We start from the raw sequence: 27,369 nt of genomic DNA on the forward strand, positions 1-27,369 counted from the left end.
GATGATCCAGGTCCTAGGGACCAAGCCCTGTGGGGAAAGGCTGAGGGACTTAGGGATGTTCAGCCTGGAGAAGAGGAGGTTGAGAGGGGACATTGTTGCACCCTTTAAGTCTTTGAAAGGTTGTCGGAAGGAAGGAAATTGGAGTGGAATGAGAAGGAAGGAAGGAAGGAAGGAAGGAAGGAAGGAAGGAAGGAAGGAAGGAAGGAAGGAAGGAAGGAAGGAAGGAAGGAAGGAAGGAAGGAAATTGGAGTGGAATAGGAAGGAAGGAAGGAAGGAAATTGGAGTGGAATAGGAAGGAAGGAAGGAAATTGGAGTGGAATAGGAAGGAAGGAAGGAAGGAAGGAAGGAAGGAAGGAAGGAAGGAAGGAAGGAAATTGGAGGAGAGGTAGACTTACGCTCATCGTGGCATTGATCTCGGCCACCGTCTCTTCATCCGTCGGGAACTGATAGATCTGGACCCCGTTGCTGACCAGCTCGCTCATGATCTTGCTCTTGAATTTGTGCAGCTCATTTTTGGCAATAGTGTCAGCTTTGGCAATGATGGGGATGATGTTCACCTGCAAATATGAACGAGAACACCAACGTGACGCTGTGCTCATGGCTCGTAGGAAAGGAGATGGGGCCGCATTACGGCTTAGAATTTACGTAGAATGTTGGTGTTCAAAGTGCTACCAAGTCACTGCTAGTATCTTATGGTGACCATTGTAGTTTTTCAAGGCCAGAGACAAACCGGGGTGGCTCTTCATAGCAATTGCTGGTTTCCCTTCCAGGTCCTAACCAAGGGCAATCCATTTTAGCTTCCCAGAACTGATGCGATCAAGCTAGTGGACTGCATTTCACGAGGGGACTCCTTTCTCTTAAACAGCAACTCAGATGTGGTACCTAGAAGGCTGCCTCACAATCCCTCACAATGTGCTGAGAACCAAAGATACAAAATGGGGTACACAGCGTATTGCAGCTTGTAGAAAAGAAGAAAACCTGCAGTACACAAATTTACACAATGTTGAAACAGTTCATCCAGCGCCTTAAAAGCACAGGCAAAACAAAGCAATTCCAGAAAAGCGTTGTGTAACCGTAGGAATGCCACGGGAAATCCCAAACCCAAACAAGGAACTGGTAAAGGCAGTGTTTTGCTTGTGACTGCTTTTGCAGTGGACCCCAACCAAAAACTCTTTACTGCACAACTGCCCAGTCAGGGGTGACCAAACTGTGGCTCTCCAAATGTCTATGGACTACAATTCCCATGAGCACATGCCAGCACAGGCTCATGGGAACTGTAGTCCATGAACATCTGGAGAGCCACAATTTGGCCATCCCTGGAAGACCTCTAGATAACATTCATGTCCTAATGATGTTCAAGTTTTTATTGCAGAGTAAGAACTTCTAAATCAACCTTTTTATCACCAGGAACCGGTCAACGCTTGACAATTTTACTGAGGCCTGGAGGGGATAGTGTTTTGCCGAGGGACGTAGCCACCGCCACCTGAGCCCCTGCTCCGCTTGCTTTCCCGCCGGCACCCCTGACTACCCACCACCCACCGCGCTGTGGCACGCCAAGGGGGAGCCCCAGCCATGGCAGCCGCCGGAGAGCACCAAAGGTGAGCCGGCGGCAGAGTGGCAGGGCAGCCCCCGAGGCAGCAGCTGGGGAGGACGACGAGGAGGAGCCACGGCTCAGTACCGACTGATCTACGGACCGATACTGGTCCCTGGACCAGGGGGTTGGGGACCACTGATGTAAAGCACTGTGAAGCAGGAGTTTGGGATTTCCAGTGGCATCCTTACAGCTGCATGACACTTGTGTTATGTCTGTGCTTCTAAAGCACTGGATAGACTTTTTCGACATTGGGGAAATTCACATTCCCTCCCAGCACAGATGCCTCTGGTGCAAGATGGAGCACAAAGCCAGCCCTTGGCTCTTCTGGACAGAGCTATAACCCATTCAATCGCCCATTGTGATCAATATGCATAATTTAACCTCCTGCGAGTTGAAACTCACTTTGACATTTGTTCCAAATTCCGACCGATGAAAGCTCAGGGCGCAATGCATTAGTTGGTCTTCAAAGTGTCACGGAACGCTTACGTTTTTTCCCTTCTGGCTGCCGCTGCCCCTCTGGAATTTATGCACAATTTGACCGGACTGAATAAGCTGCGTTGTCTGTGCTGAACTGGCAAAGTTTTGCTTTGCAGGTAATGGGAAGCAGATTTTTAAATTGCTCTGCAAAAGGAGACCTTATCAAGCGCACTTAAACGGGGAACGCCAGACATCTCTACAGTTATCTCTTTGCTTCCTGCTCCCCCCTCCTTTTTTTTTAAATTAGTAAAGCTGCAGCCAATGAGATAAGATCCATCAATTTGCATTTCGGAGAAAGAAAGATGTCCATAAATAGAAGTCCCTGCCATACAGGCAGTCAAAGAGCCAAGAGGCTATTTCCTCTGCTCTTTCTACAATGGTCATGAACAGGAAATGTTATCTGTCACACACAGTCTGCCGTGGAGGAAATAGAGAGTCATCACCACTTCATTTTTATATCCGGCACTTATTACACCTCTTGTGTCCCTGGGATGTCATTTGTGCCTGTCTAGGATTGCCAGTTCCCTACGTGTCTACATCACTGCCCTCGTGACAGGAAGTGACGTCATCACATTCAGGACATCAGGGCGATGCTTTGGTATTGGGGTAGAAACTCTATGGTAAATTTGGTTTCTACCATAGAGTTTTTGCCCAGATAACAGAGCATCGCTATGACGTGACGATGTCGCTTCTGGGTCACGTGGGCAGTGACGTAGCCCCGTCACCGCATGGCAGATGGATCTCCCTCTTTTTTGGGTCAGCTGATCAATGGCGGGGAGGTGGGGCCTGCCCATGAGGGACCCAAACTCCACTGGGAGAGGCCTGCCAGGTTCTTCAATGCTACCGGTGAGGGATGAGGAGGAGCTCTGTGATGTGCTGATGTCACCTGGGGGAACAGACGCTCTGGCTTTTGGGGGAAAGAACGTGCATGCGCATGAAAGCTTCTACCCCCTGGACCCAAATTGTTTTGCTGCTTCAGTTCAACAGAGCAAACTGCCTCTGTTGGTCTCGTCTCCTCTGAATCGTCCCAGCTGCCGAAGTGAGCACCACTCCTGTTAAGTCTCTTCCCTTGGAAACCCTACTGGTTAGGTTGGTCGCTGGGACTTGATAGGGCTTCCCACTACCGATGTATGAAAACGGGCAGCCGAAGCTTCACAAGGCGTGCTGAAACGAATTGAGAATCAATTTGCCCCAGGGCCACAAATGCCCCGCACAAATGAAGCTGCCTTATACCAAATCAGACCCTTGGCCCATCAAGCTCCACTCAGGCTAGCATTAGCTCTACACTCCCAATCACCTGCACCTTTTGACTAGAGATGCCAGGGCTTGAACTTGGGACCTTCTGCATGCCAAACAGATGCCCTACCACCGAACCACAGCCTCTCCCCAAGGTCCATGACTGCTTATGGACCTGTGGCACCACCTCCTCCTATATACCTCCCAGAGCATTAAGACCGAACCAGCAAAATATGCTTAGGTTCCCCGGTCCCAGAGAAATCAAACGGGCCTCAACCAGTGCGAGGGCCTTTTTGGCATCGGCCCCTGCCTGGTGGAACGTTCTCCCAAGTGAGATCAGAGCTCTGCGGGACTTCGAGTGGTTCCATGGGGCTCGTAAAACGGAGCTGTTCCGCCAGGTCTATGGTTGAGGCCTAAGAAATCTCACTGGATAAAACTGGCCTCCTTCTCAAAGCCCCATTCATTCCGTCTGGGGCTGACAAAACCCCTATTCCCTCTCCCCCTCCTGCCACCGAAAGACTAGAAACAGGCCATGAAGGGCAGAACTGTTTAGATTTTAATTATCTGTTGTGTTTATATAAATCTTGTAGATTTATATTTTTATACATTTCATCTTGTTATACGTTACTTTGATGTACCCCGCCCAGAGTCTGTAGAGAAAGGGCAGGTAACAATTAATAACAATCATATAATAATTAAGGACTATTCCCATTCCAGCAGACAGTAAGTATGAAGTCAACACTGACCCAGAAATGTGGGGTTTTTTTGTTTTAAAACTAGTGACAGCGCTTGAAAATCCTCTTATATGTTATATAAACTAGTCCTTTCCACTAGATGCTGTTAATCCTTGTTTGGATGAAAAGCAAAACATTTGAGCTGAAATTGCTGACTTTATTTTCTGCAATTATCTAGGCTCATGCTCTCCCACTCCAGATTTAAGTTTTGTTTTGGTTCTTTCGGGGCAGTATTAAGAAGAATGCCTCTTGGAAGAATAACTGCTGTTTCAAGCATCCCATTCTCCACAGTCCCAAATCTTTCTTTGTTCCCAAGCTGTACATATATGGACCCTCAGCAAACATTTCCATGGCTAAACTTTCTACTGGACACTTAAGACAGTAAAGATCGATCTAGGTGGATCAACTAGATCTGCAACCTTTTCCTCAAGAGCAGCCACTAGGTGCATCAAGAACCTCTCAAACAGTGTGTGAAAACAAAATTTGACAGCCATCCGTCTGTTTGCACAAAAGACTCTCCTAAAGAGAGGTATACTGCCTCTGAACAGGGAGGTTCCATTCAGGCATCACAGCCAGCATCCGCTGATAAACTTACCCTACCACAAATCTTTTTGGCATTTTCAAGCTGTTCTAAGGAGTGTCACATCCTGCGGTACCGAGTTCTACAAGTTAATTATATGCTCTGTGAAAAGGGGCTTGGTTTTTCTTTTATTTTTTAAAAATAGTGGAGCAGGCGTTCCGGAATTTGAGAGCAGGGTGCCGTGAACGGGAGGGGAGAGGGAGAGAGAGAAAAAAATGGAGATAGTAAGGCCTATTTATTTATTTATCGTATGGTGTGTGTGTGTGTGTGTGATATAGCTAGGAGATCCTAAGATTGTTTAGTTGCCATTGCCGGTCCCCATGTCATGATCAAGATATTCCTTAGGGGTTACCCTTCCAAATGCTAGTCAGGGCCGACCCTGCTTAGTTTTCCAAATCTCCTGGGGAAAAAAGGGGGCTGTGTCATAATGGCTCTGAAACTACAGTTAATAATGCCTCGAAATGTGCAAAATAGTAATAACCCTAAATAGTAATCAGTAATAACCCTAAAATACTGTAAATTTGTGTCCAATTATACAATAAGTGCAATAAAAAAAAAATACTTTAGGCGAAAGTCCAACAGGTTAGTTCCAGCTAAGTCCCAATGAGGATCTGGGAGTCCCCTCTTTTGCAGGGTGACTCCTACAGTGGACACAACAGAAATAATATAATATTATCATGTTCCTCTAGACACCTTCCTAATGCCGCGACCCTTTGATACAGTTCTTCATATTGTGTGCAAGGGTTCTTTCACAGAAATTAAACCCAAAATGACCAACGGCCAGGGTTTCTCAGTTCAGTTCTGCTTCTTGTCCCACCATGCCGATATCATCCTTTTCCGCTGCTCCAGAGAGACGAACGCTCTATCTCGATCTACCCTGCAAGGGTGTTATGCGGATGGTGGCCCCTCGCCCGGCCAAGCTGCTTGCCCTGCCGCAACCCCTGTGAAAGGGTCGTTCAACCCCCAAAGGGGTCCCGACCCCCAGGTTGAGAACCACGGATAAACAACAAATGGACTCAGAAGAATTCTCCAAAAAGTGAACAAATATATTACACCAAATGGTACTTTTTCACAGCCTGCTCGATGATCCAGAGAAGGAAGGAATTACAACTTACTGTGTACCTCAGTTGTTTTGTTTTTTGTCATTAGCTTCCCAAACCTGGCATGATTGGGCTTGCCTGGGCTATATATTTTGGGTGGACAGCGGGGCCTGATTTAAACAGATGCTGGCGACGCACACAAAACTGCTCATGCAACTTGGTACGTGTCCAGCCTCACGTTTGAACCGGGCAGCTATCTCTGCAAAGGGTGCTGCGTGAGCATGTCAGGGCAACACACGCATGGCTGAAGGATCTCTGGTGTGCTAAAGGCAGCTGCAGGGTGTGGGCAGCAGCCCAATTTAAACGAGACAGATCTGTGTAAAGTAATACAGCAAAGGTCTTTCACCTCCAAACATTGGGTTGCCAACCTCCAGGTAGACAGCTCTGGCTAGGATCTGGCTAGGAGACCTCCAGGGAATGCCATGGTCAAAATGTGGAGGGAGACAACGGCAAACCCCCTCTGAATGTCTCTTGCCTTGGAAACCTTATGGGCAGAGGTGGGCAAAATGTGGCTCTCCAGATGTCCATGGACTACAATTCCCAGGAGCCCCTGCCAGCAAATGCTGGCAGGGGCTCGTGGGAATTGTAGTCCATGGACATCTGGAGGGCCGCAGTTTTCTCACCCCTGCCTTATGGTGTCACCATCGGTCAGGTTTGACTTGACGGACAAACAACCACAGGTTTACTACCTGTATTTTTTGTTTGTTTTGTTTTCTGGGAATGGTGAAAAACACAGCAGGGCCATACCTGTAACTTCAGCCATAATTCTTCACTGAAAACCCACCTATCTGTCATTCACACACCTTGCCCACATGCAGTAAAAGCAGAGCTTTAGCAAGGAACAAGGCCTGTCACTCAATTGCAGAGTTTTTGTTGATTAACTGTTTTTACCCAAACCAGTTTTGATCAGTGGATTGGTTGCATCTTTGCAAAGTTTTCGAAAAAGCAGACCACACGTTTTTTGGCTTTTAACACTGTGGAAAGCACGAACCAGGAGAGGCTTTCCTTAGTGTGCAGGATTCTAGCAGCATCTTAAAAGGATAACAAAAATTTGTGGCAGGAGAGGAGCTTTCGTGAGTCACTGCTCACTTCTTCCGATATCTTTTCTACAGCTCTTTTCTATGGCTACAGACAGGCTAGCATGGCTACCCATATTGATCTACCTTGGTGTGTACAACAGAGGACTGGAGAGAGCATCTTTTAAAGCTGCATTTTTATTATGCAGAGTTGTGGCATCACCAGCTCCAAAGAATAATTTTAAAAAAATCTATGGAGTTAAACAAACCATTCCGCAGGGTCGACAAGACAGAGCAAGATGGTTGATTCTAAGAAATACTATCAAAATTCTGGCTTCTTAAAGCATCCAACCTACAGCCTAACATCTACCATCAATTAGGCACTTTACATGCCCCTCTCCCTCTGAAGAGAAAAAGGGAGCTTATTTGTAATGAGGCTTACTTGAAATGTTAATCATTTTGGGACTTAAGTTTGACTGATGAATGACTGATATTACCCGCCCTGAGCCTTACGGGAAGGGTGGCTTTTGTCTCTCCGGGGCAGCATTTCGGGGAGGTCAGTGGCTTGTGTCAGAGTAATGTCCCATTCATGAGAGCACCTTGTGCAAGTGGAAATTTTTACTCTGGATCCACCCCTGGGGTGAGGCTGGACTCCCAGTCATGCCACCACTCTGCATAATAGAAATTTGCTCTGCTCTGCATGACTGGGAAGGTGAGCACCTGGTTCTAGAATCCTAGAATCATACAGTTGGAAGGGACCTCCTGTGTCATCCAGTCCAACCCCCTGCACTGTGCAGGACACTCACAACCCTATCGCTCCTCCACTGTCATCTGCCATCCCCTTGAACCTTCACAGAATCAGCCTCCCTGTCAAGATGGCTCTCCAGCCTCTGCATCTTATTGAGTGTACCTTACTGTCGAGCTTCTTCATGGTGACCAGATCGAGGGACTTCAGCGAGTGGCCGGTGGGCGCGATGAAGTATAAGCACGCGTGGATCCTGGAGTCGTGATAATTGAAGAGTGACCGCTTGATCTTCAGTTCCTCCTGCAGATAGGCTTCGAACTGGGCGTCTATGTACTCCACAATGGGCTTGTAGCTGAAGCAGAAGAGGTTCGATGTCAGTCTATGTTGCAACTGTCATCACTGACAAAGTTCCTTTGGAGTTAGGAGTTGCTACTTTAATGAGTAGGGCTGGTGGCAGCACACCCAGGAGAAAAATTAAACACTAAAAAATAGAGGCCTTGGTTGCTAACTGGGAATTCTGACCATAGAGTTCTTTGTGATTCCTAGAGGGACCCATCATGATTGCTAGAGCGACCCTTATCACTTCCAGGTAGTCTAGGAATCGCCAAGAACATAGAGTTAGCAGCCCAAGTGAGGTTGACAGGCAAATAGGGATAGGCAACAACGAAGGACTTTAATAACGGGCCTTTCTGTCCGTTTCATTACAGTACTGCCCTACTTACCTGGGCAAAAGGCATTCTTGAATCATTCCATTTCCCACAGAACAAAGTCTGAATCCAGTAGCACCCGGGTATAGTTTCATATGCGTGCGTATTTCCTCAGATACCCAGGAATGCTGATAGGCAATATTATACTTCGCTGGTCTTAAAGGTGCCACTGGACTCAAACTTCATTCTAGAAGAATAAGAGTTGGTTCTTCTATGCCACTTTTTTCTACCCGAAGGAGGCTCAAAGCGGCTTACAGTTGCCTTCCCTTTCCTCTCCCCACAACAGACACCCTGTGAGGGAGGAGAGGCTGAGGGAGCCCTGAGATTACTGAAGAAGAAGAGTTGGTTCTTAGATGCCGCTTTTCTCTACACGAAGGAGTCTCAAAGCGGCTTCCATTCTCCTTCCCTTTCCTCTCCCCACAACAGACACCCTGTGAGGGAGGGGAGGCTGAGAGATTACTGAAGAAGAAGAAGAGTTGGTTCTTATATGCCACTTTTTTCTACCCGGAGGAGGCTTAAAGCATCTTACATTCGTCTTCCCATTCCTCTCTCCACAACAGACACCCTGCAAGGTGGGTGAGGTTGAGAGAGCCCTGATATTCCTGCTCGGTCAGAACAGTTTTATCAGTGCCCTGGCGAGCCCAAGGTCACCCAGCTGGCTGCATGTGTCGGAGTGCAGAATCGAACCCGGCTTATCAGATTAGAAGTCCGCACTCCTAACCGCTACACCAAACTGGCTCTCTACTGCTTCAGACCAACAGTATCTCCACTCCCCACAGCTTGCAGAAGGCCAGAAGAGAGAGAGAGAGAGAGAGAGAGAACCTGGCAAGACTAAGTTGCTAAGGGCTCCTTAAATACAAGCGATTGTTTATAGGGAAATATCTCCAGGAAGTTGTATGTTTTTTCCAAACAGGTAAACAGAAAACGACTAACCCGTTTGGACTCTCTTGTTTTTCCTTTCTCCTCTGTGCTCTTAGAGCTAAAGGAAAGGAGGAAATAGGTAACTCAGCAACAAACGTCTGTTTACCGATGTTGCAAACTATTTGTTCTCCCTTGAAGGTCTGCGTGGGAGAGATTACCCCCAGTATTCCTCATGCCCTACATCTCTCTCATCATCATGTAGTGGTTAAGAGCGGCAGCCTCTAATCTGGAGAACAGAGTTTGACTCCTCCTCCACAGCAGCCAGCTGGGTGACCTTGAGCCAGTCCCAGTTCTCTCAGAGCTCTCTCAGCTTCACCTACATCACTGCGGAAGAGCCTGTGACTTGCATGAAAAAAGTCCTAGATTCAACCTCTGGCATCTCCATGTAGGAGGTATTAGATGATGTGAAAATAAGGCTGCCAGCTCCATGTTGGGAAATATCTGGCGATTTTTGTGGAAGGGGGTGGAGTTTGAGGAGGGTGGGATTTGGGCAAAGGAAGGATTTCAGTGGGGCATAATACCATATAATTCACCATCCAAAGTGGCCATTCTCTCCAGGGAAACTGATCTCTCACCTGGAGATCAGATGTAACCCCAGGATGTTTCTAGCTACCACATGGCCATACTCTGTGAGAGACCTCTCCCTGAGCCCCAGGAGATATGCTGCCCATCTGAGCATCCAAAACTGACTCTCATGGACCAAGGCAGCTTTGTGTGTGATGAAAGGAAGGGATGATTAAGCTGAGAGGAGAACAGATCTCTAACTGTCCTCTCCAAGTGTAACCATCTATCACAAGATGAGTCTTCAACTACCGAGCTTAACCTAATATGTTTGCAGAGGGTCAAAGATTCTGCAATGCATTCACACAGGCTGGGAGAGTAACTGAGTGCAGACAAGGGGATGCATTCCCAATTTCTCTGACCACACGCTCCCCACCTGACCATCGCCTTGTGCAATCATGGGACAAGATGGTGGGCACATGGCCAGCTTTGCTCGAGTCTTATAGGTCACAGAGATGGCCCCTGGCGCCGCACGTAGGGCTGGCATGCCTGAAAATGTGATTTTTCTCCCCTCCCGCTGGAAAACTCTGACAAACTAGTTTGTTGCCTTGTAGGACAAGGGAACCATTTATTTTAAATTTATCGACATGTAGACTGCCCCTCTCGGACTCGCCATCTTGGGGCAGTGAACAACAATGTGCGTCAACAGTACACAACAAAATTGATCCGTATCAATAAACGATAAAGCCATTTTCAAAAAAAGCGTTAAAACAATAAATTAAGCAGCTATTAGGAACCAGCAGATACAGTAGTTAAAAATATTTGAACTTCAGTAGCATAGAATGTTCCTAGGGGGAGATTTATTGTAGAGAAAGACTTCCAATTATTCACCTGGCCTCAACCGTAAGCCTGGCGGAAGAGCTCTGTCTTGCAGGGCCTGTGGAACTCCGCAAGTTCCGCCAGGGTCCTGATTTTGCTGGGGGGCTCATTCCGCCAGGCAGGAGCCAGAGTCAAAAAGGCCCTGACTCTGGTTGAGAGCAGGCAAATAGAGGCAGGGGTCGTGAGCTGGTTGGTCTTGCTAGAACTAAACGCTCTCTGGGTAATGTGTTCAGGGAATATTGGCAACCCATGTCCCTTTAATTCTTTCTCCCTGCTGTGCAGAGCCGTTCATCTCCTGTAATCTTAAAACGGGCAGGGGGCAATGTCGGAATGCCTGGGTCCAGACTGCTGCTGAGTTGGGCTTCCTGGGTTAATGAATGGCCGCTCAGCCGCACAGTTCAGAGGGAACTCTGTCCCCGAACACCCTCCAAGGTGCCTTTTGTAAGAGGTCAGACTGAAGAAGGATTTTGGGTGTCGATTGGGTTCTAAGTCCCACACTTTTAGGAAACTGTTGGTCGCAGCTGGCTTTTCAACCGGAGATGAATCTGCTTTGTCAAAATGTTTTCTAATGAGACAGAACTTGTTCCGACGGGACGCCCGGCTATCAGGACATCTATATGCACACTGGAAGCTAAATTTAAAAGCTCCTAATACGTGCCACAGCTGTTCCCAAATGTCCTGTTTGTTAGCTTTAAAGGGGGGGGGAGAAGCTGCTATTCGGGGGGGGATTGGATTGAATCTATCGTGAACGTTAATCTTCAAAAGAGCGGTTTTGAGATACGAATGTTTTGGACGGCACAGCTGGAATCGCAACGTGTCACGCAACTGGAAAAATCAAATGCACTGGGGGAAGAAACCTCTCCGGCTGCCTCGCAGACTAAGTAACCCAGGGAGAAAATGAACAACTCTCAGGACTAGATAAATTACCCAGCGGTTCCACAACAGGCCTCAAACAACAGCAGGTTGATGGGAGAGGCTTTGAAAGCCTGGAGCTTGGCCTCCTCTGAACTCTCTTGCTGGAGCCTGCTGGAAAAGACATTGGGATACACAAGAACTGCAGCGTGCATAGCGGAGCTGAATGCCCTACAGGGGGCATCGGAGGAGGAACTTCCTGATGATTTTCAGATTATCTCCTCCAGAATCTGGAATGGCTCAACAGGAGACTTCCTGCTTTTTGAGCATACTTCCTCCCTGCTTGCCCCCGGTACAGCAGTTGAACAACTGAACAATGACTGCAGATAATAGTGAGATCTCTATCTCTCTTTCTATGCCAAGTTGTTTCTCTCCCCAAGAAAACCATTTTATACTTTAAACAGCCTGGGGCCAAGCCCATCACTGGGGAGGGGTGGTCTACAAACTGAATACACAAACAAACAAATGAAATACTTTGACCATCAAAGCAGCCGAGGGGTTCCTCATCACCTGTCGTCTTTATTGATCTGGTCCCCAAATCCCACCGTGTCAACAATCGTCAGCTTCAGACGGACGTTGCTCTCCTGAAGCTCGTAACTTCTGGCTTTCAACCGCACGCCAGGTTCGTTGTGAGTGGCGGGATCGCTTTCGAATTTTGTGTTGAATAGAGTGTCCATTAATGTGGATTTGCCAATGCCGGTTTCCCCTAAAAGAAAAGAGAGGGAGGAGAGCTGAAAGCCACATCTTTATTAAGAATGCCCATGTCCCACAACCTTCTTCTCTTGACTTCCTGGTTCTCATCTGGGTCCTCACTTAATGCATACTATTATTATTATTTATTATTATTTCATTGCCCACCTCCCCCCAAAGGCTCGAGGCGGGTTACAACATCCAGATAAAAACCCCAATACAAACCCTCTTAAAACCGACATAAAATCAACAATGCCATACAATCAACCCCATAAAATAAAGATGCTGCAGCGAAAAAACTCCTCCTGGTCATAAAGAGCCAGTTTGGTGTAGTGGTTAGGAGTGGGGACTTCTAATCTGGCATGCCGGGTTCAATTCTGCACTCCCCCACATGCAACCAGCTGGGTGACCTTGGGCTCACCACAACACTGATAAAAGTATTCTGACCGAGCAGCGATATCAGGGGTCTCTCAGCTTCGCCCACCCCACAGGGTGTCTGTTGTGGGGAGAGGGAAGGGAAGGCGACTGTAAGCCGCTTTGAGCCTCCTTCGGGTAGGGAAAAGCGGCATATAAGAACCAACTTTCTTTCTTTCTTTCTTTCTTTCTTTCTTTCTTTCTTTCTCTTTCTCTCTCTCTCTCTCTCTCTCTCTTTCTTTCTTTCTCTTTCTCTCTCTCTCTTTCTTTCTTTCTTTCTTTCTCTCTCTCTCTCTCTCTCTCTTTCTTCTTCTTCTAAAAACCATGATAATTCTCAAAGAAATATTTTACCTTTATAGAGGCGGGATAAGGAGAAGCATTGTTGAGGATTGGGACTGCAGCCCAGGGGTGGCCAAACTGTGGCTCTCCAGATGTCCATGGACTACAATTACCGTGAACCCCTGCCAGCATGGCCACATTCCAAGTTCCAGCCCTGTGTGTTCCAATTTCAGCATATTTATCAGAGCAACTTTACTGGCATCCTGAGTTCCTATGAGGAAAGCTCTGGCTATTTTAAGATTTCATCCGATGCCTTCAGCTGTCTTAGATGATTGTTCCAGGCTGGGCTGTAACCATCTCTCCTTGCTAGGCGCGGCTGCCCTTTGTAGAAATTCCCTCCTAACCAGGAGAAAATTCTTGAAGTCCTGCCATAAAGTCCAAGCACCAAGCAATACGTGTGGACTACTCTCGACTACTCACCTACTCTATTGACTACTCATTAACTTTGCAGATGACGCTAAATTGGGAGGAGTAGCAAACACCCCCAAAGATAGAGATAAGAGTTCAATGAGATCTGAACATGCTGGGAAAGTGGGCAAATGGGAACAAGATGCAATTCAATGAGTTCTATGCCTGGATCACAAATATGAGAAGCATGGATACTGGATGGGAGATACAGATCTGGGGAGCAGTGTGTGTGAACAAGATCTTGGAGGACTTGTAAGCTACATATGAGCAGATAGCATGATGTGGTGGTAAAGAAGGCAAAAGCAGTCTTGGGCTGTATCAACAGACACATCGCATTGAAATCGCAAGATGTCATAGTCCTGCTGTATACTGCACTGGTCAGACTGCTGCAGTTCTGGAGTCCTCGCTTCAAAAACGACATGGACAAAATTGAGAGGGAGCAGAGGAGAGCAATGGGGATGATCGGGGGTCTGGGGACCAAACCCTATGAGGTCTCCAGTCAAAGTATTGCCCTTGCTTACTTTGCATGATCAGGCTATACCCAGCTACCTTCGCTTCCATGTGTCTTTCACTATCTATGTAAGCTTCAGGCACATGTGGACTGAATTAAAAACAGATATTCTTTAAGTTTCAGAGACCACTGTCTACTTATAAGGAAAATCTTTCTTCAATAAATAACAGTTCCCTTGAATTAGCCGTTACCCTCCAGGAGAACTTCCAGTTAAAGGTAAAGGTCAAGGGATCCCCTGTGCAAGCACCGAGTCATGTCACCTTGGGGTGACGCCCTCTAGCGTTTTCATGGCAGACTCAATACGGGGTGGTTTGCCAGTGCCTTCCCCAGTCATGACCGTTTACCCCCCAGCAAGCTGGGTACTCATTTTGCCGACCTCGGAAGGATGGAAGGCTGAGTCAATCTTGAGCTGGCTGCTGGGATTGAACTCCCAGCTTCACGGGCAGAGCTTTCAGACTGCATGTCTGCTGCCTTACCAGTCTGCGCCACAAGAGGCTCTTCCAGTTACAACAGCTCGAAGGGAGATTCCCGCCCCCCCCAGGATCACTTAACTTCACCAAGTTGGAGGTTAAAAAAAGGAAAGGGGAGGGATGAGAAAATTTGGAATGGGAAGAAAAAAATTGTTCTAGGTTCTTTGCTTGTATTCCACACCGATTTCTCGACAGACTTCAATCTGCACAGGGTGTGGCCAGTATTAAACTGCTCCGGGGTTACCAACCTCCAGGGAGCACCTGGAGATATTCCGCTTTTACAATTGGGTGTGGGGAGAGAGAGCTCTGAAAGAACTGTAACTGGCCCAGCGGCTCCATTTATTTTGGGCTAATAGTTTCCCCACTCCTTTTTGTCCTCTACAGCAGGGGTAGTCAACCTGTGGTCCTCCAGATGTTCATGGACTACAATTCCCATGAGCCACTGACTGCATTTGCTGGCAGGAGCTCATGGGAATTGTAGTCCATGAACATCTGGAGGACCATAGGTTGACTACCCCTGCTCTACAGGAATATAAGCTTCCATCAGAACTTTAAATTGCAAGCCGCTTTCCCTCCCTTACACATGCCACAAAGCACGACTTCCACTGACAGCATAAGAACAAAAAATTGAGTTTTAAAAATTACGTTACATCAATCACGTTTCTAGTCTGGCAAAGCTAAAGAAGTTGTATCCACCTTCCTCGAGTTACCATTTTGGTTCCCCCCTTCTTTCACCTCCAACCTGCCTTCAGCTGCCAAAGCAAAGGAGCTTAAATTCCCAGATTTTACAACAATCTGAAACGTAGCCTTCTCCATGAATAACAGAGCTGCAGAACAGGGTCGGACACATCACCCGTGGATTTATCACTGTTATAATACACACAACCTGGTATGTAGCGTCAAAACGCTCGACCTCCAGAGAGCTGTTTGTTAGGGCAATATCAAAGCCAGCCAATGAGGCCCTGCATGTTGTATTCTACAACTTGGGGGAACGGGATTAGAGAGACACATGACGGGGTCCAAACCGCTGCATTTATGTCCAGAAGCCAATTGGGCAGCTCGTCAAGGGACCAAGCCCTATGAAGATAGGTTGAGGGACTTGAGAATGTTCAGCCTGGAGAAAAGGAGGTTGAGAGGGGACATGATAGCCCTCTTTAAGTATTTGAAAGGTTGTCATTTGGAGGAGGGCAGGATGCTGTTCCCATTGGCTGCAGAGGAAAGGACACGCAGTAATGGGTTTAAACTACAAGTACAACAATATAGGCTAGATATCAGGAAAAAGTTTTTCACAGTCAGAGTAGTTCAGCAGTGGAATAGGCTGCCTAAGGAGGTGGTGAGCTCCCCCTCACTGGCAGTCTTCAAGCAAAGGTTGGATACACACTTTTCTTGGATCCTTTAGGATGCTTTGGGCTGATCCTGCGTTGAGCAGGGGGTTGGACTAGATGGCCTGTATGGCCCCTTCCAACTCTATGATTCTATGATTCTATGATAGGTGGCCAAACGGTGGCTCTCCAGATGTCCATGGACTACAATTCCCATGAGCCCCTGGACATCTGGAGAGCCACCATCTGGCCACCCCTGCCCTAGGGGGTGGCCATGACTCAGCTGTGACTTGATAGCAAATATATAGAGAGATGGGAATGAACCACTTCACGAGCCAGAATGCAGCATCAACGTGGCCTTGTTTGTAGCCTCCGATCTGTTGTTCGACCAAGCCACCTTTCTCCAAATATTTTGTGCTGTTTGGCTGTTTGAGCAGGGTGCAGGGTGAACCATTAGCTGTGAACCTTTGGTTGCAAACCATTGGCTGCGAACTGCCCAACTCCCTCCCCCACTGGCTATTTAACCCTTTCTGGGTGATCCCCTCTCCTTTCTCAAGAGTGGAGAAAGACAGATAGGAACTGAGTGGTTCAGTAAAATTCTGGCTGCCCGAACCCTGAACCGAACCAGAATTTTTAGACTTGTGCCCATCCCTTCCTCTCTCTCTCTCTGTCTCTCTCTCTGTCTCTCTCTGTCTCTGTCTCTGTCTCTCTCTCTCTCTCTCTCTCTCTCAGTATACACACGCCAATGGAAGAGTGAAGTTGCCTCTTATGCTTTCACTGCAAAAATAAACCAGATTTCGTATAAACAGGCAGCAAAGGGAGTAGCTTGGACTAGTCAAACCAAGTGCAAAGATCAACTTTTCTGCTTCCACACAGAAAATGCCTTTCAGGGAATGCAAACAAAACCTTATAGGAAAAGATGCCTCCCTCCCACCCACAGACATACACACAACCGGTTTTTGAGACGCCCCAGACACTCTGTGGTTTTGCCACAAACTCTTTTTTTTTTCTTTCCCAGTTTGATGGGAGACAGAAGTCCTAATCTTTAAGGGAAGGCAAAACAGAGACGGTGGCCAGTTTGCATTCCACAGATAAATTTGACTCCGAGTCTCAGATGATTCTGGCCGCAACCTTCAAAATACTCGGGTTGTTTGTAAACTGCGACCCTTCTGAAGCACAGAGAAAGCAGAGGATGCAGTTCCACGCGAGGAATTTTAGTTATTTAGGCTGCTCAGATCTTTTGTTTTTAAAATAAAAAAACCAAGTTCCTAGCCCTCATGCAACAATACGCTTGCAAGTGTTGGGCTGGCCAGGATGAAATTAAGAACTCATCATTAAAACAACTTAAAACCAGAGCTAAAACACACAATAAAAGCACAAGCAACAATTAAAACTATGAAAAGGCAGGAAGGGTCATGGAAAGAAAGCCAGATGAAACAAAAAAAGTCTTCACCCCATGTCAACAGATATGTCTCCTTAGGCAGAGAGTTTCAGCGTTTTGGTGCCTTGATGAAGAAGATCACTGTGGTCGGGTAGGTTCATAAAGGGGCATTCAGCCCTTTGGGTTATGTTGGTCCTGAGACATATAGGGTTCAGGGGTCACATAGGGCTCAGGTGACAATATAGGGTTCAGGGGTCATCACCAGCATTCGAATCCAGTGCAGGTGAGCCAAGGCTGGAGTGTTATGTTCCCTGTGACCCACTGCAGTCAACATTCTGGCTTATCCCAAAGTTGCAAAAAGTAATTCCTACACTTTATTAAAGGCCTTTTTTCTAATGCAACTGCTTGAGTACAAGAACGCTTCATATTTTAATAGAGAGTTGAAAAAGCATAGCCCAGGGGTAGTCAAACTGCGGCCCTCCAGATGTCTATGGACTACAATTCCCATGAGCCCCTGCCAGCATTTGCTGGCAGGGGCTCATGGGAATTGTAGTCCATAGACATCTGGAGGGCCGCAGTTTGACTACCCGACACGGCTAAAGGTTCACAGTTTGAGACATTAAAATACAGAAAATAATTTTGCTTCCCCCCCCACCCACCAACTCAAAAACACCCAAAAGGCTGACTGTTTTCTATTAAAATATTCTTATCAACACTTATCCAAGTCGGTACCTAGAGGGGGGAATTTTATATCCCTCGCCCTGCAGGTTGCAGTCGGAAAGAATTCAGAAAATCCCTTTGAACGGCGGCCCAGTAACCTCACTTACCCACACAAAGGATGTTGAAGCAGAAGCCCTGCGAGGTGGACTTGTTGACCAGCTGGTCGGGAAGGCTGTCAAAACCAACATGGCCCGACAGGGCCAGGTTTCGGAGGTCATCGTTCTGAAAGGCCAAAGAGGGATAAAGTCAAGGGTTTTCAGGTCATTATTTTCATTGTTATGTACTTACAGGAATCAGTTCAAGATGGGTAGCCTCATCAATCTGCCTGTAGCACCAGAAATGAACAAGAGACCAGTGTCACCTTAAAGACTCACGCAATTTGTGGCAAGGGGTGAGCTTTCGTGAGTCACTGCTCACTTCTTCAGATACAGCTAGGATGTCGTAGCAGAAGCAGCCTGAAGACTCACAGAATTTGTGACAGGGGAGGAGCTGTCGTGAGTCACAGCTCGACTCATAAAAGCTCCTCCACAGCCACAAATTTAATGAGTCTTGAGGATGCTCTGGACTCTTGTTCTTTTCTACTGCTATAAGAAGTAGGTAAAATCAAGACAGTTGCATGTAAGCAATGTAAGCAATCACGTGTGTGCACATAGTTACACGTAAGCAATCATGCATGTGCACACAGGTTGCAAGTCTACACAGGACTAATATATATTTGTAGCAGCCCAACTGACAAAATGCTTCCTGACTTCTCTTCAAAGAACTCCGATTTCACACATCACTACTTTCCTGTTCTGGAAATGGGATAAAGCAAGACAATCGCATGTAAGCGATCACTCATATGCACACAGGTTACAACCCCACACGTGCAGAACTCTTCCAGAACTCCTAGCTATCATGAGGATATCAGGTAGTGTTGTGCCTGCTGAAGCTGATGTTGCTGGAGCTCCCAATGATGACTGGGAGAATTAGGCAGCACAGGCAGCACTAGGATCCTAGAATCATTGAGCTGGTTGGGTCCATAGAGGCCATCTAGTCCAACCCCTTAATACAGGGTTTGTCTATAGCATTTGTGATAACTTTGTCCATGGCATTTTTGATCTGTTCCATACCAGTGATAGGCTGGCTAAATCCTATAAGCACCTCTACAGCTGCATATTATTACTATTACTATTATTACTATTACTATTATTTCAATGTATTATTCGCCACTCCCAAGTGGCTCGTGGCAGGTTACAATAGTCTGAATAAAATCCCCAATAAAACCCCAGACATAAAACCACACAGATCCAGTAATCACAATACAAAGAAGACATAGGGCGGAAAAAACAATTTGAAACACTATCCATTCCCCCAATAAAAATCTCATTTCTGGTGACAAAAGTGAGTCATTAACCATTTTGCTACCGCTTCTGCAAAAAGCAGCATTGCAGATGAAATGTACCATAGTTAATTCTGCCAATGAAAGGAGTGGGGAACTCTTAACAAAAGAAGAGCTGGGTTTTTTATATCCCACTTTTCACCTACTGAAGGAGTCCAAAAGCGTCTTACAAACACCTTTCCCTTCCTCTCCTCCCAACAGAAGCCTATGAGGTAGGTGCAGGGCTGAGAGAATTCTAAGAGAACTGCTCTATGCGAAAGCTCTAAGTGAGACTAGCCCAAGGCCACCCAGCTGGCTGCAAGTAAAAGAGTGGGGAATCAAACTCAGTTCTCCACATTAGAATCTGCAGCTCTTTAACCACACCACCACACTGGCTTTCAACACGTACAGAATCTCACTGACTTTGTACGACATTGTGTCCAAGCACCAAAACCTGCACACATGGGCTCCGTATTTCTAATATGCAGATTGCATTCTCCCCCTCCCCCAATTTTGCTTCAATTTTAGAAATGAAATGGGAGGTCGAAATGTCATGGCAGAGAAGAGGAAACAGGAGAACATGCATTATGGACTACAGATCTCATAGTTAGGAGTTAGAAGACAGGCAACAGTTACTTCTTCACCAAATCAGAATTATTATTATTATTATTATTATTAAAATTTCTATACTGCCTTCCCAAGATAGGACAACAGCCAAAGTTAGTTTTGTACACTTGCGATCAATCTACCAAAGAATCTATCTACAAGTTTTATTCTTATATTTTCTTCCCGCACTGCAACATTTCTGTCTGTATAAATGACATATGGAGTGTAAAGGGCTTCAGAAATGGACTCTTTCCCAGTTTTCAAAAGGTACTTCTGTTGAAGTCAAGGGAAAATGCAAGCTGGTTTTCTTTTCATCGCTTGGCAAGCATTTCGTTGAAAGGGAGCGGATTTATCAACAGGAAATCTTTCACTTTAGATCCACAGGGCTGCCTGACAAGAGTATTTTTTCCCCAAAAAAGGCAGTTCTACAGTGAATGTACAAAGCTTTATAATGTAAATTGGGCCCATCAGCATCTTCTACTGGCGCTCCTGGGTTTTAGATGGATGCTGAGACCTACAGTGAATATTATATGTATCCCCCTGGCAATATCAGAGGCCTTTCCCAGGTCCTTTCAAGTGGGTTGCCGTGTTGGTCCAAAGCAGCGGAACAAATTTAGAGTCCCGTAGCACCAGGGTGGTAAGGCAGCGACATGCTGTCTGAAAGCTCTGCTCATGAGGCTGGGAGTTCGATCCCAGCAGCTGGCTCAAGGTTGACTCAGCCTCCCATCCTTCCGAGGTTGGTAAAATGAGGACCCATTTTGCTGGGGGGTAAAACAATAATGACTGGGGAAGGGAATGGCAAACCACCCCGTATTGAGTCTGCCATGAAAACGCTAGAGGGCATCACTCCAAGGGTCACATATGACTCGGTGCTTGCACAGGGGATACCTTGCCCTTTACCACCTTTAGGACCAATAAAGTTTTATTCAAGGTATGAGCTTCTGTGTGCAGGCCTACTTCATCAGATACAATATGATGGAATTAGGGGTGAGCGGTTCGGCACGGTTCGGTCCGAGGTGGCCAGGGCTTTCTTGATTGCCGAGACGGCCGAACCGTGCCGAACCGCTCACCCCTAGATGGAAGGGAAGTAATCAGTTCGTACTTATAGGCAAGCATGAGGGTAAATTAAAAATGTGCATGCAAATGGAAGCTCATCGCTTGAATAAAACTTTGTTGGTCGTAAAGGTGCCGCTGGACTGTAAATTTGTTCCCCCAGATCCTGGAACGGTGAGACACCAGGGACTGAAACTAGACCTTTCACATGCCAAGAATGTGCTCTCCCTCCTCCCCTTCCTTTCACACACAAAAAAATGGCTCTATTCTGCTTAATATTTCTCAGCCGGTCTCTGGCATTCCAGTCACAAACGGTATTTCCCAGCCCCACGACATGGATCGTAGTGATGCAGGGTTACCGTATTTTGAAAAGCAAAAAAGGGGGACCTATTTCTCGACTGATTACTTCAAACAAATGACCACCGTGACAAATCTCATGCTGGCAGGGGCTCATGGGAATTGTAGTCCATGGACATCTGGAGGACCACAGGTTGACTACCCCTGCTACTCTGGATCAAGGTTGGCTCCTGATTACGAGACACTTACTGGACACTGAAAGGGTTTGCCTTGACCAGGGACTGTTTCTGAAATACTTTTATCTGGCCTTCTGGTCCACAGAACTGACTATTAAGTCCAGAGTGTGTTGAATATATTTTTTATGTAAAGAAGCCAACTGGCTATAACAACCATTGAATTTATTGCATATTTTACATATGCTGGTTTTATTTGATGCCTGACCATTGATAACGGCGGTAACGCCGAATCGTGTCTGGTCAGTGGAGGCATTAGTATGTATGTATGTATATATGTATGTATTGATCTGATTGAGGCTATGCTCAAAGCCTTGGGTTTTTAACTTGATTAATATATATACCAGTATTACATATTTTCTAAATTGTGTTCCGCAGGGCGTGCCTCTCCTGCCTTGCTCAAAGAACACAGGCTGTGCGAAAACAGAAAAGGGAAACAAAAGAAGAGAGTAAAAACAAGAGCATCCCTGGGAACAAATATCTCCTTCTGCAGCATTCCAAAAGGAAGGTTTCCCCCGTATGACTGGCAGCCACTTCTGGAATGATCATCCCTGCTTTGTGGGTTGCTATTTATAAACCAACCCAGGCTGTGCTAACCGGAGCTAATAAATTGACATGGCACCACTGTACCCAAAAGTCATCCGCTGTCCTTCAGCAGGCCCTGGGGATGGGAGACCAGGGCAGAGAATCCCTCCAGCTCAGAGACAGAGAGAGAGAGAGAGAGAGAGAGAGAGCGAGAAAGAGAGAGAGAGAGACTCATTCCAAGAATCACCTGCAATTTAAGAGTCAAACCACGCCAAGAAAGCAATAAATGTGACTATTCTCAACATGTATAATTAGAGAAACAATTCACGCTCGGGGCTCTAAGGCACATCTATTCTAAGCAACAGACAACAACTCCAAATCTTGTTAGCAAGCTCACCAAAATGTTAATGTTGCGTTTCCAGTCTAACATTCTCCGCCCGGCCTTCCTTGGTCCACTGTGACCTTTAGAGCAGACCAGGAATGTGCTTTTTTCGCTGGCCTTGCAAATCAGTGACTTGTCCACATGCTTGTTTCAGCCCACATATACATTATTGCAGCCCAAATCTATGCCGGCGTACCCAAAAAGCAAGCCTTTTCAGATTCAGTGGGGCTTACTCTCCATTTAAGTGTGTGTAGCATTGCATTTATGGCAAGCTTTGGAAGCTTGAGACAGAGGAGTTTTATGGCTTCCAGTTTACAATAGCTTTCCCTGCTTGCTCACCTGAAAGCGAACCGTGACTCGCCATAGGTGAACCGCCACGACTTGTGCACCATCAGGACTCCATCAAGACAACAAAGACAAGCGGAAAGGGCTTGCAGCTCAGTGGCAAAACTCATAAGTACAAAAGAGAAGCCATATTGGATCAGGCCAATGGCCCCTCCAGTCCAACACTCTGGGTCACACAGTGGCCAAAGTTCAGGGGCCATCAGGAGAACCCCCAGTGGGGCCAGAACTCTAGAAGCGTTTTGGTCCCCAAGTACCAAGGATACAGAGCAGCCTTTTTCAACCTTTTGACCATGGAGGAGCCCCTGAAATAATCTGAGGAGCCTCAGAAGTGATATCAGCTGGCCACACCCCCGGAAGTGACATCATTATGCACACCCTTAGCCCTTCTTTCGCTCCGTCCTTCCTGCATACACTACTACTATGGCAGCTCTGCCTCATTTAGTCCAGAAAGAAGAGTAGGAGCTGAGAAGATAGCCTAGACAGCACCCCCATACCAAGCCACCAAAGCTCCTTCAGACTCTCACAGACAACCAGGAGTCCACAGACCCCTAGTTGGGAATCTGTAACTGCCACAGACATAGTGTTCCAGTTGTCTCTTGTGGCTAATCACCACGCATGGACCTCTAGCTCTGTATGTTCATCCAATCCCCACTTGAAGCTGTCTATTCCTGTAGCCGCCACCAACCACTTCCTGCGGCAGTGTTAATTCCACATGTTCATTAGAAGAAGAGTTGGTTCTTATATGCCGCTTTTCTCTACCTGAAGGAGTCTCAAAGCAGCTTACAGTCGCCTTCCCTTTCCTCTCCCCACAACAGACACCCTGTGAGGTGGTTGAGGCTGAGAGAGCCCTGATATTACTGCTCAGTCAGAACAGCTTTATCAGTGCTGTGTCAGCCCAAGGTCACCCAGCTGGTTGCATGTGGGGGAGTGAGGAATCAAACCCGGCTCGCCAGATTAGAAGTCCGCAATCCTAACCATGACACCAAACTGGCTCTCCAGCTCTTTGGGTGCAGAAGTTCGTCCTTTTATCAGTTCTAAACCAACTGCTCCTCAATTTCCTTGACTGCTCACGAATTCTTGGCTTGTGAGCTAGGGAGAAAAGGACTTCTTTCCCTACCTTCTCAATCCCGTGCATAATCATTCTTGAGTTGTCATTTCTTAAAGCAGAACAGCCCTGGATTCTTTTACCTTTCTTCATAAGGCGAGCGTTCCATCCCCTCAATCATTTTGATTGCCCCTTTTCTTGCACGTTTCCTAAGGCTCACTTCCCTTCCAAGTTTGCCGAAGCCAGAATCTGGGCAACTTCCAGAAGCAATATTCTTTTTTAAAAAATTCAGATTATTCCCACAGGCTTTCTACTGCTGGCAGCCAACTGAGGCAGGAATGAATATCTATCAATTCCTGATAGCATCTAGGTTACCGTGTCCCAAGTCAGGAAGCTCAAGCTAATGGAGCAAACAGGAAATGGAAGAGGCTGGATTCTTTTCTGCCCAAGGTAAGATGTTAGAAAGCAGCGTAAAGGTGAGAAAGGCTTCACATAGAGAAGAGCAAGCCGAGAGAGAGCAATGCTTCTGTGGAGGGAAATCTTGCCACCCCAAGGGATCTAGACAGCAGTATGGAATTCTCAAGATATTTCCATTCTCTACACCACAAAGATCTTTTAAAGTGCCAGTTTGGTAGCAGCTGCCACCATACTACAAGGTTCTTCACCGTGTGAGTGCAAGTAAGCTGAGGCAGCCATTTTGTGACTGGCCCCTCCTCCTGCAGCAGCCATTTTGTGGCTTTTTGAGCCTAAAAGCCAATTTGGAATTCTGACACAGAGTGGGAGACATGGCCACAAAATGGCTGCTGCGGGAGGAGGAGCCAGGCAGAAAATGGCTGCCTCAGCTAACTTTCACCCACACAAGCGAACACACTTGTGGTACGGTGGCAGATCCTGCCAGGCTGACGTTAAATCTGCACCGTGGATCAAATTCTCAACAGTCAGTAAAAAATGTTGCTGGGCGAAAGCCCCATTTGGCCTTGCTCACTTTCTAAAAAAACTTCTCGGGCACCAAGAAAGGTGTCAAAACGCACTATGGCGCACATGGGCACCACCTTGGGGACCTCTCCTCTATGATAACTAAGGTCCACTAGCACGGCCAGAACTCCAGCGAGGGTTGGTAGCAACAGGAGAGACACAACAGCAACGACAGGGGCAGGCCAGCAACCAAGACCAAAAATAAAACTGGCATGTTAAGTTTTGCATGACCCCCCTCCCCCTTTAAATTTATTTTCCTGCTCGGTTGCATCCTTCTGTTCCCCTCCCCAATGTTCTTCTTGTTGGCCTTACACACTTCCCAAGCTATACTTCTTTTCCTGGCTCCCTCTCCAACTGTGCTCCTTTTAAGAGATGCCACATAGACAACACGTACGGAGCCAGACAGTAAGCGCAACAGCTGAAACTAAACCGAAAGCGAACGCATTGGATTGAAGTCTTTCCTTTCCCTCCACAACTTTCCCTTGCCAAGCACAATAAAAATGGGTAAGCTCATTCTTCTTTCTAAGATCCCGCCCGGCTCAAGGAAAACCTGTTACGGTCATTTGCTCGGCAAAAGTGGCTTTGGGAGCCAACTGCAGCTGGTGGGAACCGAACCAGTAAACCTGGAATGCGTGGACGGCTGCCCCTCCGACTGTAACAGAGAAACGTTCTGGCTATGATATGACAGCCTCTGAAGGAGCTGGGCTTGGCGTGGTTGAGAAGTTTTCAGGAAAATGTTCCATTTCCACCAGGGATACTGCGGACATTTGGTTGTTGTTTTTATCCTGTAAAGCAGGGGTAGTCAACCTGTGGTCCTCCAGATGTCCATGGACTACAATTCCCATGAGCCCCTGGCAGCATTTGCTGGCAGGGGCTCATGGGAATTGTAGCCCATGGACATCTAGAGGACCACAGGTTGACTACCCCTGGACTAGATGACCTAGGAGGTCCCCTCCAACTCTATAATTCTATGAATTCCAGAGATAAACAGGAAAAAAAATAGCAATTTGGCTTTGATGGTATTTACTTGCATGGGAAACATTTTGTGTACGATAATGGATGTCCACGTTAAGAGAACAATGAGCAAATATATAATCAATTGCTGACAGCAATTAGCTGAGACCATGTCCATTTTTCATTAAACTGTATGTAAATTTACCATCATCCTTTGCCTATAAGTATTAACTGATCACTTCCATTCCATAACATTGTATCTGGGGAGGTGTTCGTGAACACGAAAGCTCACAGCTTAAATAAAACTTCGCTGTTCTTAAAAGTGTGACCGAACGCTAAATTTATTCTGCTGCTTCAGACCAACATGGCTGCCCCCTGGAATACGAGCAGTGGTTTAGCTTTGCAAGCTGCCGTTCAGTTCAGTGAGTCGTGCCTTGGTGGCCTTTTGTGTGAGCACAAAGTGGGAATGTACATTTTATAAGCAAATATAAAAATTTTGCAAATTAATCTAAACTAACGACGTGCAGCAAGAGCTTAGCATATGTATACATCAACTAATTACCTATGGCCACTGCTGATTCAGCAACCCGCCTGCAGTTAGGCTAAACTCTGGCGTGGTACACAATCACGATTCCAGTGTGCATTGCTGCTTACACTTCTGAAGGGAGAGCACAATTTTAGGTGACGCGCATGGCCAAGAAGAAAAACTGGTCTGGGTTTGTGCTGCAGTCACAAGAGCTTGTGCAGTTAAGTGCTCCCAAGTCAAACCAGCATGTTGGAAAGGCCGATTCTGCATTGAAGAGGGGGGTTGGACTAGATGGCCTGTGTGGCCCCTTCCAGCTCTATGGTTCTATATATAAGCAGTGGCTGGACAGACTCTTATCCTGGATGCTTAGGCTGATCCTGCACTGAGCAGGGGGTTGGCCTGTCTGGCCTCTTCCAGCTCTATGATTCTATATAAAAGCAGTGGCTGGACAGACTCTTATCCTGGATGCTTTAGGCCAGGGGTAGTCAAACTGCGGCCCTCCAGATGTCCACGGACTACAATTCCCACGAGCCCCTGCCAGCGAATACTGGCAGGGGCTTGTGGGAATTGTAGTCCGTGGACATCTGGAGGGCCGCAGTTTGACAACTCCTGCTTTAGGCTGATCCTGCATTGGGCAGGGGGCTGGACTAGATGGCCTGCCTGGACCCCTTCCAACTCTATGATTGTATAAAGACCCACAAAAATGAAATGAACAGCCCTTTCATGTTCCCATTTTTTCACTTTCAGTCTGAAAAAGAAGAGAAAGGAAAGCAGGAAGTGCTGAACAATTTGAAGAATTCCAAGGAAGGACGCATGACGCTGCCTTCTACTGCTCAGCCCCAAGGTCAATCAGTGTCAATTTGGTCAACTCAGACTCACAGGGGCTTTCCAAGGTCTCAGGCAGAAGACTTTCAGATCACGTACCACAGGGGTGGCCAAACTGTGGCTCTCCAGATCGTCATGCTGGCAGGGGCTCATGTTAACTGTAGTCCATGGACATGCAGGGAGTCACAGTCTGGCTGGCCATGACCTTCTTGCCTGTTTGTTCAACTGGAGATGCTGGGGATTGAACCCGGGACCTTCCACATGCTAAGCAGATGCTCTACCTCGCAGCCACAGCTGAGCACAGAGAAGTTACTTGGTGACAAAGTCTCTCTACACCAGGGGTAGTCAAACTGCGGCCCTCCAGATGTCCATGGACTACAATTCCCATGAGCCCCTGCCAGCAAACGCCACAATTTGACTACCCCTGGTGTAGATAGTCTTGGTGGATCACAGATTTTCTAGAGAGAAAGGAAGGGAGGGTGCCATAGGTTATGTCCCCCCACCAGGATTCAGGGTGGTGGAGGGGGGAAGAGAAGGCCTTTTATTCACCCTTGCCTGCGGTGCCTGTCTCCCCACCCACCCCACT

At 47.0% G+C, this 27,369-nt stretch overlaps 1 protein-coding gene across 4 annotated transcripts in view; it reads right to left on the bottom strand.

The window, feature by feature from the left end:
* Positions 1–27,369, bottom strand: part of SEPTIN11 (septin 11) — an 88,092-nt gene that overhangs the window by 30,527 nt on the left and 30,196 nt on the right. For all 4 annotated transcript variants that reach the window (XM_077301109.1, XM_077301111.1, XM_077301108.1 and 1 more), the window contains exons 2-5: positions 17,765–17,879; positions 11,913–12,108; positions 7,648–7,834; positions 396–557 (exon numbers count right to left, since the gene is read on the bottom strand). In XM_077301109.1, the coding sequence (XP_077157224.1) occupies positions 396–557; positions 7,648–7,834; positions 11,913–12,108; positions 17,765–17,879 (660 nt within the window). The remainder of the gene's footprint in view (positions 1–395; positions 558–7,647; positions 7,835–11,912; positions 12,109–17,764; positions 17,880–27,369) is intronic.

This window comes from Paroedura picta, chromosome 10 (genome assembly GCF_049243985.1).
Source record: "Paroedura picta isolate Pp20150507F chromosome 10, Ppicta_v3.0, whole genome shotgun sequence".
NCBI classification, from domain to species: domain Eukaryota; kingdom Metazoa; phylum Chordata; class Lepidosauria; order Squamata; family Gekkonidae; genus Paroedura; species Paroedura picta.